Below are 22,278 nucleotides of genomic sequence, written 5' to 3'. Positions count from 1 at the left end.
ATAGTTCCTTCTGCTGAGCCTCCTGCTCCGGTGTTGGTTGAGGGCGAGTTGGAGTACGTGGTGGAGAAGATCTTGGATTCTCGCCTCTCCAGGCGGAGGCTTCAGTACCTGGTCAAGTGGAAGGGCTATGGTCAGGAGGATAATTCCTGGGTGGTCGCCTCTGATGTTCATGCGGCCGATTTAGTTCGTGCCTTTCATGCCGCTCATCCTGATCGCCCTGGTGGTCGTGGTGAGGGTTCGGTGACCCCTCACTAAGGGGGGGGTACTGTTGTGAATTTACTTTTTGCTCCCTCTAGTGGTTACTAGTTTTTTGACTCTGGTTTTTCTGTCATTCCTTTTATCCGCACCTGGGTCGTTAGTTAAGGGTGTTGCTATTTAAGCTCCCTGGACCTTCAGTTCAATGCCTGGCAACGTAGTTATCAGAGCTAGTCTGCTGTGCTCTTGTCTACTGATCCTGGTTCCAGTTATATCAGCTAAGTCCGCTTTTTGCTTTTTGCTATTTTGTTTTGGTTTTGTATTTTTGTCCAGCTTGTTCCAAATATATATCCTGACCTTTGCTGGAAGCTCTAGGGGGCTGGTGTTCTCCCCCCGGACCGTTAGACGGTTCGGGGGTTCTTGAATTTCCAGTGTGGATTTTGATAGGGTTTTTGTTGACCATATAAGTTACCTTTCTTTATTCTGCTATCAGTAAGCGGGCCTCTCTGTGCTAAACCTGGTTCATTTCTGTGTTTGTCACTTCCTCTTACCTCACCGTTATTATTTGTGGGGGGCTTCTATCCAGCTTTGGGGTCCCCTTCTCTGGAGGCAAGAAAGGTCTTTTGTTTTCCTCTACTAGGGGTAGCTAGATTCTCCGGCTGGAGCGTGTCATCTAGAATCAACGTAGGAATGATCCCCGGCTACTTCTAGTGTTGGCGTTAGGAGTAGATATATGGTCAACCCAGCTACCACTGCCCTATGAGCTGGATTTTTGTATTCTGCAGACTTCCACGTTCCTCTGAGACCCTCGCCATTGGGGTCATAACAGATGGCATCTCTTCGTCCCCCACAGCAACTGCTAGGGTCCACCCCACGCCTTCTTTCGGTGATAAAGACATCTCCTTCTGACTCACCACTTCACCCTTATGTAGATACACCAGGGCCAGATCTGTCCCTCGTGGCAAGGTGACCTCCGCGGGGCCCACATTCAAAGCTCTTATTGGGACATGTCCTTGCTGGACCACAGCTATCGTACGAGCTATCAGATTCATGACTTATTGGTCCACTCCTCCGCCTACCACAGGCTGAACAACCACTTCCAACCCGTCAAGGTTGCGGTGAGTCCCCACTGGAAGGTATACTATAGTTTCTCGCTCGGGAGGTAGGATTACAGGTTCTTTACCAGGAGCCCTGATGACCCCTACCGTCTGATAAGATGGCACACTCTTCTTCTGCGTCCCACAGACGCGGATCAGTCGTTGAAGGGCTTCTTGAGTAGGCTTATGTGTAGTAGCCTTCTTCTAATATCCAGGTCCCCGTTTGGTAAACATAATCTGATCGAGTTCACGTAGGATGTTCATTCCCAGTACTACAGGCACATCTTCCTTGATAGGCTCAGGGACTAGCAGGATCCCTTTTCTCCCAACTTCTTGCCCACAGATTCGAATATTCATCCACACGACCCCTGTGACCGGGATCGGTTGTTGGCTGGCAGCAAACAACCGGATCAATGTCTCTTTTTCTGGCTTGGCCAGGTCCTGGAAATGCTGCTTGAAATACGCTTCTGGCATTGTTGTCACTTGTGACCCGGTATCTATCAGGCAATCCACTGGAACTCCTTCAAATTCAGCACAAAGGATGGGGCTCCCAGCAATCAAGTGTTCGTTATGATATGGAGCGGCCTCTCTCCTTGCCTCCCCCGCAGAGTGCCGCACTACTGCGTGAGTTGGTAGTTTAACGGCGGCTTCCGCTGGCCTTGAGTATACAGGTCCTTCTCAAAAAATTAGCATATAGTGTTAAATTTCATTATTTACCATAATGTAATGATTACAATTAAACTTTCATATATTATAGATTCATTATCCACCAACTGAAATTTGTCAGGTCTTTTATTGTTTTAATACTGATGATTTTGGCCTACAACTCCTGATAACCCAAAAAACCTGTCTCAATAAATTAGCATATTTCACCCGTCCAATCAAATAAAAGTGTTTTTTAATAACAAACAAAAAAAACATCAAATAATAATGTTCAGTTATGCACTCAATACTTTGTCGGGAATCCTTTGGCAGAAATGACTGCTTCAATGCGGCGTGGCATGGAGGCAATCAGCCTGTGACACTGCGGAGATGTTATGGAGGCCCAGGATGCTTCAATAGCGGCCTTAAGCTCATCCAGAGTGTTGGGTCTTGCGTCTCTCAACTTTCTCTTCACAATATCCCACAGATTCTCTATGGGGTTCAGGTCAGGAGAGTTGGCTGGCCAATTGAGCACAGTAATACCATGGTCAGTAAACCATTTACCAGTGGTTTTGGCACTGTGAGCAGGTGCCAGGTCGTGCTGAAAAATGAAATCTTCATCTCCATAAAGCATTTCAGCCGATGGAAGCATGAAGTGCTCCAAAATCTCCTGATAGCTAGCTGCATTGACCCTGCCCTTGATGAAACACAGTGGACCAACACCAGCAGCTGACATGGCACCCCACACCATCACTGACTGTGGGTACTTGACACTGGACTTCAGGCATTTTGGCATTTCCTTCTCCCCAGTCTTCCTCCAGACTCTGGCACCTTGATTTCCGAATGACATGCAAAATTTGCTTTCATCAGAAAAAAGTACTTGGGACCACTTAGCAACAGTCCAGTGCTGCTTCTCTGTAGCCCAGGTCAGGCGCTTCTGCCGCTGTTTATGGTTCAAAAGTGGCTTTACCTGGGGAATGCGGCACCTGTAGCCCATTTCCTGCACATGCCTTTCCACACCAGACTCAGTCCACTGCTTCCTCAGGTTCCCCAAGGTCTGGAATCGGTCCTTCTCCACAATCTTCCTCAGGGTCCGGTCACCTCTTCTCGTTGTACAGCGTTTTCTGCCACATTGTTTCCTTCCAACAGACTTACCATTGAGGTGCCTTGATACAGCACTCTGGGAACAGCCTATTTGTTGAGAAATTTCTTTCTGGGTCTTACCCTCTTGCTTGAGGGTGTCAATGATGGCCTTCTTGACATCTGTCAGGTCGCTAGTCTTACCCATGATGGGGGTTTTGAGTAATGAACCAGGCAGGGAGTTTTTAAAAGCCTCAGGTATCTTTTGCATGTGTTTAGAGTTAATTAGTTGATTCAGAAGATTAGGGTAATAGGTCATTTAGAGAACCTTTTCTTGATATGCTAATTTATTGAGACAGGTTTTTTGGGTTATCAGGAGTTGTATGCCAAAATCATCAGTATTAAAACAATAAAAGACCTGACAAATTTCAGTTGGTGGATAATGAATCTATAATATATGAAAGTTTAATTGTAATCATTACATTATGGTAAATAATGAAATTTAACACTATATGCTAATTTTTTGAGAAGGACCTGTAGTTCCGACAGTCTCTGGCAAGGTGCCCCCATCCTCCACATTCCCAGCATTGGATGCCTCCTCCTCGCCGGGGGGTACCTCGAGCCCGTCCTCATGCCTCCGATGCCTGACGGGAGGGGACTTGCTCCCACTGATCGCTTATCGGTCGGGCTGAAGTATGGTTGCATGAGTACGGTGGGTCAGTCTGTTGTAGTTCTCCCACTCTTCGCTGCATCTGGGTTTCTCTTGCACGTTGACAAGGGACCGCTGCAAGTCTTGCACCACCTGGAACAGCACCTCCTGATGGTTTGGGTCCCCTCTGGTATTGGTGCCCTGGACACGTATCACCCCAGACGCATAGCTCTCTTCTTTATTTCGGGCCACTGTTTCCGCCAGGATTTGACGAAACGTAAGAGCCGGATCTGCACGGACCCGTTCTGACAATGCTCGCCTCAAGGATGTGCTGTGCAGTCCCAGAATGAATTGCTCCCGGAGTATCCGGTCTTTAGAGCCCATGCCGCCAAATCCATCCACCTCCTTTCTCTGCACCTCTGCTAACACTTCTTGCAGTGCTGTTACATACTGAGAAATTCCTTCTTCTTCCCGCTGCAGCCTAGAGAAAAATTTGGTGCGAAGGTGTCTCGCCGTAGACAGGGCCGGCGTTAGGGGCAGGCAGACTAGGCAGCTGCCTGGGGCCCCCACTGTCCTAGGGGCCCCCAGCCAGGGGCAGACATACTGTTGATGGCACTGCTCCGGGGCCCAGAGGTGGAGGGGGCCCCTGCAGGCAGGCCCGGTATCATGCAGGGTCGGGCCCCCCTCACTCCCTCCTGTAATCATGTTACATCGGGTGCCGGGGAAGAGAGCGCGAAGTGCAGGAGATCAAAAAGGGGGCGTGTCATGGAGGGAGAGACGCTGGCCAATGAACACTTTCGTTACCTCACAGTGACTAGACTGAGGAGAGCGCTCACTGACTGCCGTCTGTCCCCCTGCATGGAGCGTCCCAATGGTGAGTGCTGCTCACCTACAGTCAGGGGCCCCAGCTGCACAGCACATAGAGACAGCAGTGGAGGAAGAGCAGGACTTACAGGACTTCTTCTGCTCCCTCCACTGTTCTGTTCAGAGCAGGCTGCAGCGTCTCCTCACAGAGAAGAGATGGGGGAGGAGGAGCTCACTGCACAGGACAGCACGGCAGCAGCAGGGGGCCGATATCAGTGCTGCTTGCTCTGTGCCCCATCCCCCACAGTGGGGTCTGCAGCCCTCTCCAGCTGAACTGACCTGCAGGGCTCATCTGATCACCTATAGAAGATTAGCATGTATGTATGTATGTATATGCTTGTATATGTATGTGTGCATCTGTGTGTATCTATGTGTATGTTTCTATCTGTGTGTGTGTATCTGTGTATGTACAGTATATGTGTGTATGTATGGTATAGTTGTATGGCTGTGTGTGTATACATGTACAGTATGTGTGTATCTGTGTATGTGCAATAATTTGTATGGATATATGGTATATATGTATGTTTATGTGCATGTACATACAGTATATGTGTATGTATATGTGTGTACGGTATGTGTATATACTGTATGTGTGTATGTACGGTACGTGTATGTGTATCTGTATGTTCGGTATATGTGTGTGTATGCATTACGGTATATGTATGTATGTACGGTATGTGCATTTGGGTGTATTTTATATGTATGTACGGTATGTGTGTACTATATGTACTGTATATAACTGTATCTGTGTATGTACGGTATATGTATGTGTATCTGTGTGTATGTACGGCATTTGTGTGAATGTACGGTATATGCATGTGTGTATGTACGGTATGTGTATGTATGATGGTATATGTATGTGTATCTGTTTGTATGTATGATATATGTATGTGTTTGCATATACTGTATTTGTATGTGTATCTGTGTGTACTTACGGTGTATGTATGTGTATTTGTGTGTATGTATGGTATATGTATGTACGGTATGTGTATACTATATGTGTATATAACTGTATTTGTGTATGCATGTAATGTGTATGTCTGTGTGTGTATGTACGGTATGTGTATCTGTGTGTATGTACGGTGTATGTATGTACAGTATATGCCGGAACAAAAATCATTGTTCTCATCAGCACATCGCCCAGTTAAAACTGCAGATATTCTGCTAAGATGATACTGTATGGGGACAGATTGATTTACTAGTGATCATTCTGTCCCCAGCCAGTGTAAAGAGGCTGGAAACAAGTGGTGAATGACTTCAATATTGTTGATCACGCTCGTTTAGTGGCCTGAAATCAGCGCATGTAGCTACAACCAAAATGTTTCTGTTGGTGCAATATGTTAGCATTTGGGGCCCCATTTTAAACTTTTGCCTAGGGCCCCACTTTGCCTAAAACCGGCCCTGGCCGTAGATCTTTTCCAGGAACTTCACTAGTTCCTTCAGGGTACTGCGGGTGAGTTCTGGTTGTAGGCAGACGTTTCTATGGGCTTCTCCCTCTAGGGCAGTTAACGCAATGTCCACTTCAAAATCTGAGCTGATGTTATAAATCTTCAGGGTGCTTTGCAGCCGGGACACCCAGTCGGACAGTGGCATATTCTTGCCGTCAATCTTTGGTAGCACACTAAATATGGTGCCCACAGGGAGTGTCCTTGCAGGGGTTCCACCAATGCCCACAGCATCTCCATTAACATTAGCATTCCCGCCATTGCTGTCTGCTGCCTCCATCTTGGTGACAGTACCCTGCTCGCAGCGCCACTTGAAGCGATGGCCGGGGGACCACCACGGTGCAGGAAGACTACTGTACACAAGATGAGGTGCAAACAACAAATGGTAGATTTATTGGGAGGCAAGGAACGAAGTGAATGAGGAAGATGCAAACGGGTATACAATGGTAACAGACAATTTACAAGAGTAATAAACTTTATCTTTTCCGTAAAATAGCACGGTGCTCCAACTATTACAGACTCAAAATATGTCTAACCAGCAAATGTAAACAATAAACAAGTGATGATGCTACTCTACATATAACCTCCCTGGCCTTTACTAAGCAGGCCACACGGCTCACGTGTACTGACTATTGAAGCCTACACTAAGCCCTAACAGGTGCACCAAACAGGAACAAACTGGTGATGTTGGAGAATCAGCTCCAGTCCCAGGGGGGCCCCCAGCAGTCTAATATGGTGGTGCGCACAGCTTTCTGTCAGCTCTGTGAAGCGTGGTCTTCTCCTTGCTTCTGGATCCTAGGGATGCTCCTGGAAACTGTTAATCCCTTTCTCTGTATCTTTGTGGCTCTCTTGCAGCTATATCAGGACACAGTTCTTCTCTCTTTCAGCTATCAGCACAAAATGTCCTCTCTACAGCAGCCTCAGCTCACACACGCTGCTCCAGCTCCACACCTGCACTCTACACAGACTAGTTCATTACAACGATTATTGCAGGGGAGAAGCAGAACATTCCATCACGCCAGACAAGGGGGTGCAGCCTCTTAAAGTGACAGCATGTTCCTACTGTCCATAACAGCACCACCCTCTTACACCAGCTCTGCTCATCCACGTACCATCCGGCACCTCCACCTGATGCATCACCATCTCCGCTCTGCGCTGCTCACCCTGACCTATGACTTACCCAATCCACATCGTCAGGTGCGACCATAACACCAACATCATCACCATCAGTTATGGGCTCCTGCATTTTTCATAGAAGCTCTGCTTTGTTATAAAGTGTGGAGACATCAGATCCCAATGATTGAAATAGACATTGACACCAGCTTTATAACAGAATGGCAACATCTGCACCATGGGGGTGATACATACAGTGGGTACGAAAAGTATTCAGACCCCTTTACATTTTTTACTCTTTGTTTCATTACAGCCATTTGGTAAATTCAAAAAAGTTCATTTTTTTCTCATTAATGTACACTCTGCACCCCAACTTGACTGAAAAAAACAGAAATGTAGAAATTTTTGCAAATTTAATAAAAAAGAAAAACTGAAGTATCACCTGGTCATAAGTCTTCAGCCCCTTTGCTCAGTAATGAGTAGAAGCACCTTTTGAGCTACTACAGTCATATGAATGATGCAACAAGTTTTTCACCCCTGGATTTGGAGATCCTTGGCCATTCTTCCTTGCAGATCCTCTCCAGTTCCGTCAGGTTGGATGGTGAACGTTGGTGGACGCCATTGTCAGGTCTCTCCAGAGATGTTCAGTTGGATTAGGTCAGGGCTGTGGCTGGGCCAGTCAAGAATGGTCACAGAGTTGTTCTGAAGCCGCTCCTTTGTTATTTTAGCTGTGTGCTTAGGGCAATAGCCTTGTTGGAAGGTGTTTTGTCCCCACATGAGGTGAATGGAGGTGTTGTTGATTAATAAGCGTTGTGAGAGAGATAATCGTACCTTCAGTATTTTCCTCGCTATAGGGCAGACAGGACCGATGCTGCTCAGCGTCCGAAGAGATGATGCACACCAGGGATTGTGCAGTCCAGACTTGTTTATTTGGAAACCTGGACATACAGCGTATAACTGGTAATACAGTACTTTCTCCAGAAATGCAGGTGTAGACCAGGTACAGTAAGATGTAGCACCAAGTATGACTGCAAGTGTGAGCAGCAAGAGAGGTCGAAAGACTGATGCCTTCCTAAGCCCGGTTCAAGAGCGTCCTCTCACAACAGCAAGAAACTGAAACTGAAATGGCTGCCAGAGGAAGAGAAGACTTGACCCCTGAACCGGAAGTGAAAGACATGCCCAAGAATAAATGAATAACAAGCTGCCATACGGAAAAAGGCCATTGGGTGGCAGCAGAGTAAAATATAACAACATACATGGAAACTGAAGAACATACATGAAACAGCACAGAAGGTGACCCTTCGGCCAAGTCTGAGGTCCAGAGCACTCTGGAAGAGGTTTTCATCCAGGATATCTCTGTACTTGGCGGCATTCATGTTTCCTTCAATGACAACCAGTTGTCCTGTCCCTGCAGCTGAAAAACACCCCCATAGCATGATGCTGCCACCACCATGTTTCACTGTTGGGATTGTATTGGGCAGGTGATGAGCAGTGCCTGGTTTTCTCCACACATACCGCTTAGAATTATCACCATAAAGGTCTATCTTCATCTCATCAGACCAGAGAATCTTATTTCTCATAGTCTGGGAGTTCTTCATGTGCTTTTAGCAAACTCTATGTGGCTTCCATATGTCTTGCACTGAGGATAGGCTTCCGTCGGGCCACTCTGCCATAAAGGCCCGAATGGTGGAGGCTGCAGTGAAAGCTGACTTTATGGAACTTTCTCCCATCTCCCTACTGCATCTCTGGAGCTCAACCACAGTGATCTTGGGGTTCTTCTTTACCTCTCTCACCAAGGCTCTTGTCCCACGATTGCTCAGTTTGGCTGGACGGCCAGGTCTAGGAAGACTTCTGGTGGTCCCAAACTTCTTCCAGTTAAAGCTTTTGGAGGTCACTGTGCTCTTAGGAACCTCGAGTACTGCAGAAATTCTGTTGTAACCTTGCTACAATTCTGTCTCTGAGCTCCTTGTCCAGTCCCTTTGACCTCATGATTCTCATTTGGTCTGACATGCACTGTGAGCTGTGAGGTCTTATATAGACAGGTGTGTGCCTTTCCAAATCAAGTCCTATCAGTTTAATTACACAGCTGGACTCCAATGAAGGAGTAGAACCATCTCAAGGAGGATCACAAGGAAATGGACAGCATGTGACTTAACTATGAGTGTGCAGCACCCCCAGGTGACCGGTTGCTGTAGTGATGTTGCTTTCCTTTCGGGGAGGGTAATGTCATGCTCAGAGGCAATGGAGTTCTCTTCATCAGGTAAGGCACCCACACACAACACATTCTGAATCCAGGCCAGGAGGGGGAGCTCAGGACCCGGATTCAGGTGAGCTTCCCTGGGCTACATGTATCCTGACCTGGAGTAGGAGCTAGGCAGTTGGTCCAGGGAGACCAAGGAGAGCAGACGTCTAGGTGAGACGCAGAGCAGACAGAGAGGCCTGGCAGCCACGAGGGAGCTGCGGCCTCTGGAAAGGACAGATAACCTGAGGCGTTGTATGTGGAGGAGCCGGAAGGGAAGGAGCAAAGGAGAGGAACAGAGCTCAGAGGGGAACAGCGATAGGACACCCTCAGAGCCATAGCGCAGAAGCCGGGTACCGGGAGCCCGAGGCCTTAGTGGAACTGTGTGATACTTGGCAGAACCGGAGGACTAAGAACTTTATATGATTGGCCCACACCACACCTGAGACGCAGCATCACCTGAGGAGCCCAGGGCATGATAGAGTCCCTGTAAAAAGGCTCAAGCTGCCCGTCATGCAGGTACCTGTCCCAGGACAGGGGGAAACTGGAGAACCATGTAGGAAGCTTCAGGCAGCAGGGACCTCACCTTGAAAGGCGCTAGTTGGAAAGGCTCACGGACCTCTACTGGAAAAAGGGAATCCTCCATTGCCTCCGACCCGGCCGGACCACCATCATCTGTGCCTGGTACCCTGGACTGTGGCCTGCCAACTACAGTAAACCCGGTAAAGACTTACAACTTGTGTCCTTTACTCATTGCCCGGCGCACACCATCATCGCCACACACCTTAGGACCCCTGGGGACCCCGCTTCACCTGTGGGAAGCGTTACCATCATTGCTGTGACAACATCCCCCAGAGAACCCCATTAAAGCAGCGTCGGTCCCCCTATTGACCGAACACCACAGGTGGCATCACGACAGACTCAAACACTTTTCCCTTAAAAGACCGTTCCCTTTAATTGGACGCCCAGGGCCACAGACTGGGTCGCAGCCACTGTGACATCCCCTTTAAGTCCAGACCCGGTACCAAGTACCCCACGGCCCTGGTGTGGGCTCTCCAAGTGTCTGAACAAAGGGTCTGAATACTTACGACCATGTGATATTTCAGTTTTTCTTTTCTAATAAATTTGCAAAAATTTCTACATTTCTGTTTTTTTCAGTCAAGATGTGGTGCAGAGTGTACAGTACATTAATGAGAAAAAATGAACTTTTTTGAGTTTACCAAAAGGCTGCAATGAAACAAAGAGTGAAAAATTTAAAGGGGTCTGAATACTTTTCGTACCCACTATAACTGAAAACAGAGAAGCCCCTGGAGGTGGAAGTGGGAGGCACATACTTTCTCCATATTAATGTCTATGGATGTAGATGAGGAGAGAGAAGCCCCCGGAGGAGGATGTGGGAGGCACATACTTTCTCCATATTAATATCTATGGATGTAGATGGTGACAGAGAAGCCCCCGGAGGTGGATGTGGGGGGCATATACTTTCTCCATATTAATGTCTATGGATGTAGATGAGGACAGAGAAGTCCCTGGAGGAGGATGTGGGGGGCACATACTTTCTTCATATTAATGTCTATGGATGTAGATGAGGACAGAGAAGCCCCCGGAGGTGGATGTGGGGGGCACATACTTTCTCCATATTAATGTCTATGGATGTAGATGAGGACAGAGAAGCCCCCGGAGATGGATGTGGGGGGCACATACTTTCTCCATATTAATGTCTATGGATGTAGATGAGGACAGAGAAGCCCCCGGAGGTGGATGTGGGGGGCACATACTTTCTACATATTAATGTCTATGGATGTAGATGAGGACAGAGAAGCCCCCGGAGGTGGATGTGGGGGGCACATACTTTCTCCATATTAATATCTATGGATGTAGAGGAGGACAGACAAGCCCCCGGAGGTGGATGTGTGTATATTATACTATATATTGTATATTGCATGGATATTGTATATTTCATTTATGTTGTATAGTATTCTGTATGTTGTATATTCCATGTTGCATATTATTCTGTATGTTGTTTATTGTATGTTGTATATTATTCTGTACGTTTAATGTATGTTGTATATTGCGTGTTGTATATTATTCTGTAGTTCATTGTATGTTGTATATTACATGTTATATATAATACAGTATGTTGTTTATTGTATGTTGTATATTATTCTGTATGTTGTATGTTGTATATTACATGTTATATATTATACAGGCTTTGATTATTGTATGTTGTATATTGCGTGTTGTATATTATTCTGTATGTTGTTTATTGTATGTTGTATATTACATGTTATATATTATACAGTATGTTGATTATTGTATGTTGCATATTCCGTGTACATTGTATATTATTCTACATGTTGCATACTCCATGTTGTGTGTTGCGGCACTGGTATCATCTTCATCTGAGCACAATGTGGCCTCCTGCAGTCGTCATAAACATTGACATGAAGGTGGAGTCACTACATGACTGCTGAAGACAACAAGCCCCATTATGTCCGCACCTGTTACCCCCTGATGCCGACACTGAGAAGGTGGAAGCCCCCAGCGATCTACCCGGCATCGCCTTCCCATACACAACTTTCCTCTGGATCTGACACTTGACACCATTTGTACAACTTTGTGGACAGATTTATAAAGTGTAAAAGTGCCGGAGTCACGAGAGTCGCAAATGCTCCAGATTCTTATTTATACAGAATATTGATGTAAAGAGTGCAGCCAAGGAGTCAGTGAGGAGCAGGGAGCCGTCCTTCATGTCTGATCAGATGTATCAACACCTGTACCACCCGGGATCTGCAACATTGTTACCTGCGCTAGAGACGAGAGGCCGCCGCTCACACCGCAGTTCTCCGTCGCTAGGAGCCAATAGTCCGATGCGAATGCGACAAGGAACAGAAGGACCCCGATGCCTCCAACCAAGCCTGCAACCAGGGAAGCGGCTCCGACCCTCATCCTGACCAGCCCTGCTCCAACTGTGCACAGAGCAGCTGAGCGGCGGGATTCTCAGGGCGGTGCGGGCCCACCAGGGATATTTTAGGATGGGACGCTACAGCCCTTAAACACTGGTTTGGGTTTCACTGAGAAGCGGCGTAGAATCCTATTTAAAGCTGATGACCTTACAGCACAGAACAGTTGTGGTCTGGAGAGGACACATAGCTGCAGGAAGGAGGGTGGAAGGCACAGAACAGGCCCACCCATCCACAGACTACAGGAGACATGCTGCAGAGTCCTGCACCGCGCGGGAGGAGACATGCTGCAGAGTCCTGCACCGCACAGGAGGAGACATGCTGCAGAGTCTGCACAACGCGGGAGGGGACATGCTGCAGAGTCCTGCACCGCGCGGGAGGAGACATGCTGCAGAGTCCTGCACCGCGCCGGAGAAGACATGCTGCAGAGTCTGCACAACACGGGAGGGGACATGCTGCAGAGTCCTGCACCGCACGGGAGGAGACATGCTGCAGAGTCCTGCACCGCACCGGAGAAGACCCCAAGGCAGAGAAGAAACAGGATGAGCAACTGCAACACAAAAACAGACACCAAGACTAACAACCAAAACATGACACAGAAAGTCACAGGAGGACCAGGAAAAAAAAGAGATGACACTAAAATATTCTCATCATCTATAAATAAGGGATTTATCAAGAAAAGGACAAAGCACCAGAAGCACAATAACCTGCCCTGGAAGCATTCCCTTATAGTAAGGTGGCCCCCCCACATATGTAAGTGTGTAAGGTAGACAGGTGAAGTACTCCTACACATAATATACACTAGAGAAATTGGAGTAAACCATGATCACCAGAGAAGGATTGTTAAAAATTAAAAAATATTTATTAATATAAAAACACAATTCTAAAATATACATCAGGTAAAAAAAGATGAAATACAAGATGAGATGAGCAGATTAGCAAGCTGAAAGCCAAATAAGGATCAATATATCGCCCAATGTTTGACCAAAAGTGGAATTTCAATAATTCCCAATAGTTTAACAACTTGTGATAATGAAGCCCATATAGAGAGGTAATACAGTATATATTCAATAGTAGCAATAATGCAATCACATAGTAGGACGAAGGCCAGTAAGGAACATTTATAGATAGTGTGTTCGTGCAAAAGACAATTTTTTAATCTCCCTTATTCCCTAGTCCCTTTACTATTGAACAATTCATAGGGGACAGTCTACAGTATATAAGACTTCTTCTGCATTTATAGCATAACGTGACCAATAGCACCTATGTAATAAGACTAAAGCAAGGGAAAGCAGTATATGATAAAGTACAAATGCACAGGGAGATAGTTTATAATCTCTTTTAGCCCCGTCATTTAGATAATTTATTTGTGATAGTCTGTCTGAGCTCTTAGCACTAACAAGCCATACTAGCTAAAGTAAGTCATAATGAAATGCAGAAAAGTTGCTAAAACAGCTTACCCACGTGTGTAGAAAGAAAGCTTGCCACCAATAGCCCCGACGCGCGTTTCGCTATTGCTTTTTCGCACAATGTGAGCGGTGATGTTAGTAAGGTGACCGGGGTTCATCAGCTATGAACTCCAGTGACCTTACATCAGCGATACACACTGCAGGAACGTAATCACACTCCTGTAATCACACTCCTATAATCACACTCCTGTCTCAGTGTGTTCTGGCTGGCTGGCTGAGCAGTCGAATAATGTCACCACTCAGCAAACCATCCGGATGTAGCAGAGCTGGAGTTCTTCGTGGGACATCATCACATACGGATTATCTGCGGAGAGGTGAAGACTATGGTGTTTTATTATTTTTTTTATACATTAATAAATGAGTAAAAGTTTTATTTCAAATGAATAAATTTGTGTTTCTTTCAAATAAAGGACCTTACTCAGTCTGTCTTTATTACATTTGACTATGAGGTTAGTGATGGGGGTGTCTTATAGACATCTCTCCATTACTAACCCCTCACCTTCATGTCAGCTGACATTAGAAAGCTGTTATCAACCCCAATACTATAACCACACTTGCCACCTCACCAGGGCAAGTGAGAAGAGTCAAGGCCAAGCGTGAAGAGTCGAGGCCAAGCGTCAGAATTGGCACGTCAAATGGATGCGCAATTTCTGGGCGGCTGAGGGCTGATGTTTTTAGTATGGGAGGAGGCCAATATCCATGGTTCTTTCCTAGGCTATCAATATCAGCCTGCATCTGTCTGCTTATCGCTTACTGGTTATTAATTATAGGGGGACCCCAAGTCATTTTTTTTGGGGGGGGGTCAACTCTTGTTAATAACCATTAAAGGATAAGTACACAGCTGTCAATGGCATGGGAAGCTCCATGGGTATTACCCCCTTCCCAAACTATAAACATCAGCTATCGGCTTTTCCTCAGCTGGTTAGAAATAATTAGGGGAACCCCACGCCATTTTTTAAATTTAATTATTAGCTAAATACATGTACAGACAGCTACACCAGCACTGCACTGATTATATATCTCAATTACATCATCTAGATCTGTATTTAATATTGTTTTATTGGTTTGTAAACTAGTTTGAAATGACAGAATTACTGTATGTAAAAGCTGATGTTAACAATGGATTGCATACAGATTTCATATGCATGTCATATGGATGCTAAGCGAGAAATATCACATTGTACTCGCATGACACTCATCCTACTTTTCAAGAACAACATTGGACCGATTATATTTACGCTGATGAGTGTGAGCCCTAAAAGGAAGTAAAAGGACAAGACCTCCCGTAAACATGAGGAGGAGTATGACACTGGTCAAAGTGCCAGGAAGAAGGTCCAGACTTATGGAGGTGTTTATTTTTAATCTTTACCACCTACAGGTACCAACTCGTTAAGGGGGTTGTCCACTACTAGGACAAACCCTACTTGATCAAAATATTTGGCCACGAAAAAATAATAAGGCCTACACTCACCTCCCCTGCCGGCGTCATTCCTGTGATTTCGGTACTCATGGTCATTGGGCTTGCTTGTGGTTGTTGTAACACGTGACTTCGGCGCCCAATCAGTGCCAGCGTCACTGTCTCCACTTTCTGAAAAATCAACAATGAAGAAGTCTGGGCTGCAACTGATTTCGGACTTTCTCTTACTGCAGCGTTGATTGGGCGCCCGCATCACGTGTCACAACAACCACATGGAAGCCCCAGGAGATGAATTACTGACATCGCAGGAAGGAAGCCAGCACAGGAGATGAGTATAAGCTCATATGTACAGGAATATAACTGCTATAATACTGCCCTCTACCTACAAGATATAATCACTATAATACAGCCCCTATGTACAAGAATATAACTACTATATTACTGCCCCTATCTACAAGATATAATCACTATAATGCAGCCCCTATGTACAAGAATATAAATACTATAATACTGCTCCTATGTACAAGAATATAACTACTATAATACTGCTCCTATGTACAAGGATATACTATAATACTGCCCCTATGTACAAGAATATAACTACTATATTATTATATTACTGCCCCCTATCTACAAGATATAATCACTATAATACAGCCCCTATGTGCAAGAGTATAGCTACTATAATACTGCACCTATGTGCAAGAATATAACTACTATAAGAATGCCCCTATGTACAAGAATGTACTATAATACTGCCCCATATGTACAGGAATATAACTACTATAATACTGTCCCTATGTACAAGAATATAACTACTATAATACTGCCCCTATGTACAAGAATATAACTACTTTAATACTACTCCTATGTACAAGAATATAATTACTATAATACTGCCCCTATGTACAAGAATATAACTACTATAACACTGCCCCTATATACAAGAATATAACTACTATAATACTGCCTCTATATAAAAGAATATAACTATTATAATACTGCTCCTATGTACAAGAATATAACTACTATAATACTGCTCTTATGCACAAGAATATAACTACTATGATACTGCCCCATGTACAAGAACATAACTACTATAATACTGCTCCTATGTACAAGAATATAACTACTATAATACTGTCCCTATGTACAAAAATATAACTACTATAATACTGTCCCTATGTACAAGAATATAACTACTATTATACTGCCCCTATGTACAAGAATATAGCTACTATAATACTGCTCCTATGTACAAGAATATAACTACTATAATACTGCCCCTATGTACAAGAATATAACTACTATAATAATGCCCCTATGTACATAAATATAACTACTATAATACTGCTCCTATGTACAGGAATATAGCTACTATAATACTGCTCCAATGTACTAGAATATAACTACTATAATACTGCTCCTATGTACAAGAATATAACTATTATAATACTGCTCCTATGAACAAGAATATAACTACTATAATACTGTACTGCTCCTATGTACAAGAATATAACTACTATAATACTGCTCCTATGTACAAGAATATAACTACTATAATACTGCCCCTATGTACAAGAATATAGCTACTATAATACTGCTCCTATGTACAAGCATATAACTACTATAATACTGCCCCTATGTACAAGAATATAACTACTATAATTATGCCCCTATGTACGTGAATATAACTACTATAATACTGCTCCAATGTACAGGATTATAACTACTATAATACTGCCCCTATGTACAAGAATATATCTACTATAATAATGCCCCTATGTACATGAATATAACTACTATAATACTGCTCCAATGTACAAGGATATAGCTATTATAATACTGCTCCTATGTACAAGAATATAACTACTATAATACTGCCCCATGAACATGAATATAACTACTATAATACTGCTCCAATGTACAAGAATATAACTACTATAATACTGCCCCTATGTACATGAATATAACTACTATAATACTTCCCCTATGTACAAGAATATAACTACTATAATACTGCTCCAATGTACAAGAATATAGCTACTATAATACTGCTCCTATGTACAAGAATATAACTACTATAATACTGCCCCATGTACATGAATATAACTACTATAATACTGCTCCAATGTACAAGAATATAGCTACTATAATACTGCTCCTATGCACAAGAATATAACTACTATAATACTGCCCCTACGTACAAGAATATAACTACTATAATCCTGCCCCTATGTACAAGAATATAACTACTATAATACTGCCCCTATGTACAAGAATATAACTACTATAATACTGCTCCTATATGCAAGAATATTACTACTATAATACTGCCCTCTATGTACAGGAATATAACTACTAGAATACTGCTCCAATGTACAAGAATATAACTACTATAATCCTGCCTCGTAGCTGTGAGGACGTGTCTCAGCAGTTCTCCTCATGTCTGGAGCCCGGGGAGGGGCCACCCTGGGTGGGAAGCTCCCCAAACAAGGCCCAGGCTTCTCGGCCTCTACTGGGAGAAAGCTCCCAGGCTTCTTCTAATGGGGATACACATCCCAGAGTCACCATTAAGCAATGTAAAACAAGCCTAAGCTCTACTGCTGCCATGAAGGAAGAAAGCAGGGTGAATGTGAGTAAAGCTATGCATAGCTCCCAACCGTCCCTCATTGTGCGGGACTGTCCCGCATTTGATGCTTTTCCCCGCTGCCCTGCACGGGACACTCTGCTCCCGCAGACAACAGGAGAATTAGCCGTCACACACCCCCTTGTGTTAGGCCACGCCCCTTCCCCATGTTCCTGAGTTTTACTCTTAGGGCTTCCTGTGGCATGAAGGAGGCGCTGGCAGCGCTGGGCACGGGGTCATCCGCAGGACACGGACGTGGCGAGGAGGAGGAGGACGAGGAGCTGGATGTTGTGCAGGACGAGCAGGCACACCGACCCTCATGCCCTCGGTGTGTGCATTGCCCGGTAGGTGCCAGCAGGATAATGAGCTGGAGTGGGCGTGCTCGGTAGCTATGTGCTACAGCAGGCTGCTTGTTGCTCTGCTTGTAACAAAGGAAACTAGTTCTCACTGTGCAGAGAAATGTCTCCAGATTTACTGATCTGCACCTAATGAGGCTTTGTGCTGTCGCTGCCCCTCCATTACTGCCAGGGAAGCAACACATGCCCTGGTGAGGGCACCCGCAGGTGAGCGCCATGCAGCACTGGCACAGGGCTCACACACCCCCTTCTCTGGAGAGAAGCAAGTGCCCTGGTGATGCGCTGTCTGTTATGTGTGGGGTCAGGAGGTGTTTACAGTGTGGATGTAGCAGAGCCATGTGTGTACGAGGTGTAGGGAGCGGAGCCGTGTGTGTATGAGGTGTACCGAGTGGAGCCGTGTGTGTAGGAGTAGCTATGTGTGGCGGTACGGTACGGAGTATCATGTGCGGCCAATATACAGTATGGAGCATCATGTGTGGCCATTATACAGTATGGAGCACTGTGTGGTCATTATACAGTATGGAGCATCATGTGCGGTCATTATACAGTATGGAGCATCATGTGTGGCCATTATACAGTATGGAGCATCATGTGTGGTCATTATACAGTATGAGCATCATGTGCGGCCATTATACAGTATGGAGCATCATGTGCGGCCATTATACAGTATGGAGCATCATGTGCGGCCATTATACAGTATGGAGCATCATGTGTGGCCATTATACAATATGGAGCATCATCATCTACAGTATGGAGCATCATGTGGAGCCATTATAAAGTATGGATCATCATGTGGGCCCATTATACTGTATGGAGCATTACGTGGGGCCAATATACTGTTCACAGCATCATTTGGGGCCATCATACAGTACAGAGCATCATGTGGGGCCATTATACAGTATGGAGCATCATGAGTGGCCATTATACAGTATGGAGCACTGTGTGGCCATATTTTTTTGTTTATAATTATTCTTTATGAAACAGTGTGATCAGCAGTGTTAAATGGGTGTGGTTGGAACGTGGATATGGGTGTGACTAGTTATGAATGGGTGTGGTCAGAGGCGTGGCCTAAAATTTGCCACGGCACGCGTTGCGCGCCGCAAACTTTGGCCCTCTTTCCCATCTTCAAAAGTTGGGAGGTATGAGCTATGGAAGACACACCAGCACCAGTAACAAGGAAACCTGAGGTAAAAGTGTCAGTAAGTAAATAAATGCAGCAAAGCACAAGGTTCAGTAATTCCCCAAAGGAATTTTCTGTCAGTAAACAGCCCCAGCCTGGTGCAGAGAAGGTGAAGCAGACGCCATTACTGACCTCAGATGTGCAGCTCACTCCTCCACACAGGCAGAGCCAGACATCTCTGGAGATGCAGACATGACAGGAAAGCCTGCACTCAGGACACACAAGGTCGCAGGTGGGTGGCAGCAGTAAAAGTGCTGTGGAGCCCGGAGCCAGTGGTGACACTGTCATCTGAGGTAAAACCAAAGGAGACTTCTGCATTCAAACACCCAGAGCCATTATCCAAGCCAAAACCTGAGAGGGAGATGGTGTGTGCACCATAGCTGCAGCTGGCGGAGGAGATACCGGCCCTGGTGAAGAAGAAGTTACAGCAGCACAAACAAATGCTGCAAATGGAGACTGAGGTGATCTATAAACTAAAGGCCGCTCATCCTGACAGGAAAGCCGTGTGTGACCAGAGACTTTACTCACTGGGTGTGGAGCCGGCAAATGTGGTCAGGGACATAGACTGTATCCTGGGGAGGATGGGGCTCCTGGCAGAGACCTACAGGGACACAGACTATCCTGGGGAGGATGGGGCCCCTGGCAGAAACCTACAGGGACACAGACTATATCCTGGAGAGGATGGGGCCCCTGGCAGAAACCTACGGGGACATAGACTGTATCCTGTGGAGGATGGGGCCCCTGGCAGAAACCTACGGGGACACAGACTGTATCCTGGGGAGGATGGGGCCCCTGACAGAGACTTACAGGGACAGACTGTATCCTGGGGAGGATGGGGCTCCTGGCAGAAACCTACAGAAACCAGGAACAGTTCACATCTCATATCGCCCGTGTTACAATCTGCACGTTTCTGTTTCCAGGAGGGACAAATACTGCAGCAGCAACATGCACATCAGATTCTTGCAGCAGAGGCACCACAAGTCCCAAAATGTGCCTCACAAGAGCAGGACATTGTATGTGTGACTGTGTGTATTGATGGTGCACAGCAGAGCCCTCATACTGACTCACAGACTGGGAATAACCACACTGTACCCATGAGGTTGGAGGCTGGAGGGGGCTCACAGTCTATAGTGGATGTCACATTGCCTGATGATAGTGATATTATTCATACCTCCCAACCGTCCCGGATCCAGCGGGACTGTCCTGATTTTGACAGTCAGCCCCGCGATCCCGGGCGGGACATTAGTTGTCCCGCACTGGTTGGGAGATGTGTAATATCACCCGGTTAGCTCCCTGAGTCCCTGCACCCGCAGAGCAGCATATTGGCTGCTCTGTGCACACAGGACCTGTGATGAAGTCACAGGATGGGAGGAGTCAGGGGGTCACATGATCAGGAGGACCTCCGTGTACAGGACTCTGCTGGTTGTCATGACGCTGGAGGAGGGTAAGCGTATGTGTGAGGTCAGGAGGTGTTTACAGTGTGGATGTAGCAGAGCTGTGTGTGTACGAGGTGTATGGAGCGGAGCAGCATGTGAAAAAATGTAGGCCACACCTCTGACCACACCCATTTCACAACTAGTCACGCCCCAACCACACCCATTTAGCACTTGTGATCACAATGTTTCGTAAACAATAATTATAAACAAAACAAAATATGGCCACACAGTGCTCCATGCTGTATAATGGCCACACATGACGCTCCATACTGTATAATGGCCACACATGACGCTCCATACTGTATAATGGCCAGAAATGATGCTCCATACTGTATAATGGCCAGACATGATGCTCCATACTGTATAATGGTCACACATGATGCTCCATACTGTATAATGGCCACACATGACGCTCCATATTGTATAATGGCCACACATGACGCTCCATACTGTATAATGGCCACACATGATGCTCCATACTGTATAATGGCCAAACATGATGCTCCATACTGTATAATGGCGTATGAGGTGTATGGGGAGGAGCCGTGTGTGTATGAGGTGTACGGAGCAGAGCCGTGTGTGTACGAGGTGTATGGAGCGGAGTCGCATGTGTACGGAGCGGATGCTGGCTGTGTTGGATCGGAGCAGATATTGCTCCTTGCTCTGACACTGACTGGCACAAGAGACACGGAGAGGTCTTTATCAGTGGCGTATCACAGCTGCAGCGACGTGAGCAGTCAGCAGTGCAGCTGGATGACACCATTCAGCGCCATGGGAGTGGAAGCTGCCGGCTGCTGCGAGGGTGCGCGGTGAAAGGTGTGTGTGTGTAGTGATGGAGAAGGCAATGATGGGGTTGGGGTAACCATATGTGGCCATTATACTGTACCCAGCATTGTGTGGGGCCATTATACTGTATGGAGCATTGTGAGGGGCCATTATACTGTACCCAGCATTATGTGTGGCCATTATACTGTACCCAGCATCGTGTGGGGCCATTATACTGTACAAAGCATCATGTGGGGCCATTATACTGTATGGACCATCACATGGGGCAAGTATACTGTACGCAGCATCATGTGGGGCCATTATACATTATGGAGCATAATGTGGCCACTATACAGTATGTAGCACTGTGTGGCCATTATACAGTATGAAGCATCATGTGGAGCCATTATGCAGTAAGGAGCATCATGTGTGGCCATTATACAGTATGGAGCATCATGTGTGGCCATTATACAGTACGCAGCATCATGTGTGGCCATTATACAGTACGAAGCATCATGTGGGGCTATTATACAGTATGGAGCATAATGTGGCCAATATGCAGTATGGAGAATCGTGTGTGGCCATTATACAGTATGGAGCGTCATGAGTGGCCATTATACAGTATGGAGCATCATGTGTGGCCATTATACAGTAAGGAGCGTCATGTGTGGCCATTATACAGTATGGAGCATCATGTGTGGCCATTGTACAGAATGGAGCATCATGTCTGGCCATTATA

General features: G+C 45.8%; 1 protein-coding gene across 2 annotated transcripts in view; it reads right to left on the bottom strand.

Moving 5' to 3' along the window:
• Positions 1 to 19,723, bottom strand: part of LOC143809502 (transmembrane protein 182-like) — a 42,040-nt gene extending 22,317 nt beyond the window's left edge. The window contains exon 1 of one of the 2 annotated variants that reach the window (XM_077292581.1): positions 19,471 to 19,723. In XM_077292581.1, coding sequence (XP_077148696.1) covers positions 19,471 to 19,656 — 186 coding nt within the window. In that variant the 5' untranslated portion in view covers positions 19,657 to 19,723. Of the gene's footprint in view, positions 1 to 12,129; positions 12,323 to 19,470 lie in introns of those variants that run through there. The other variant, XM_077292582.1, reaches the window with a different exon arrangement.
• Between the last annotated feature and the right edge of the window lie 2,555 nt (positions 19,724 to 22,278).

The sequence above is a fragment of the Ranitomeya variabilis genome, chromosome 2 (assembly GCF_051348905.1).
Source record: "Ranitomeya variabilis isolate aRanVar5 chromosome 2, aRanVar5.hap1, whole genome shotgun sequence".
Lineage (NCBI taxonomy): Eukaryota > Metazoa > Chordata > Amphibia > Anura > Dendrobatidae > Ranitomeya > Ranitomeya variabilis.
This window is presented reverse-complemented; position numbering and strand designations above follow the sequence as displayed.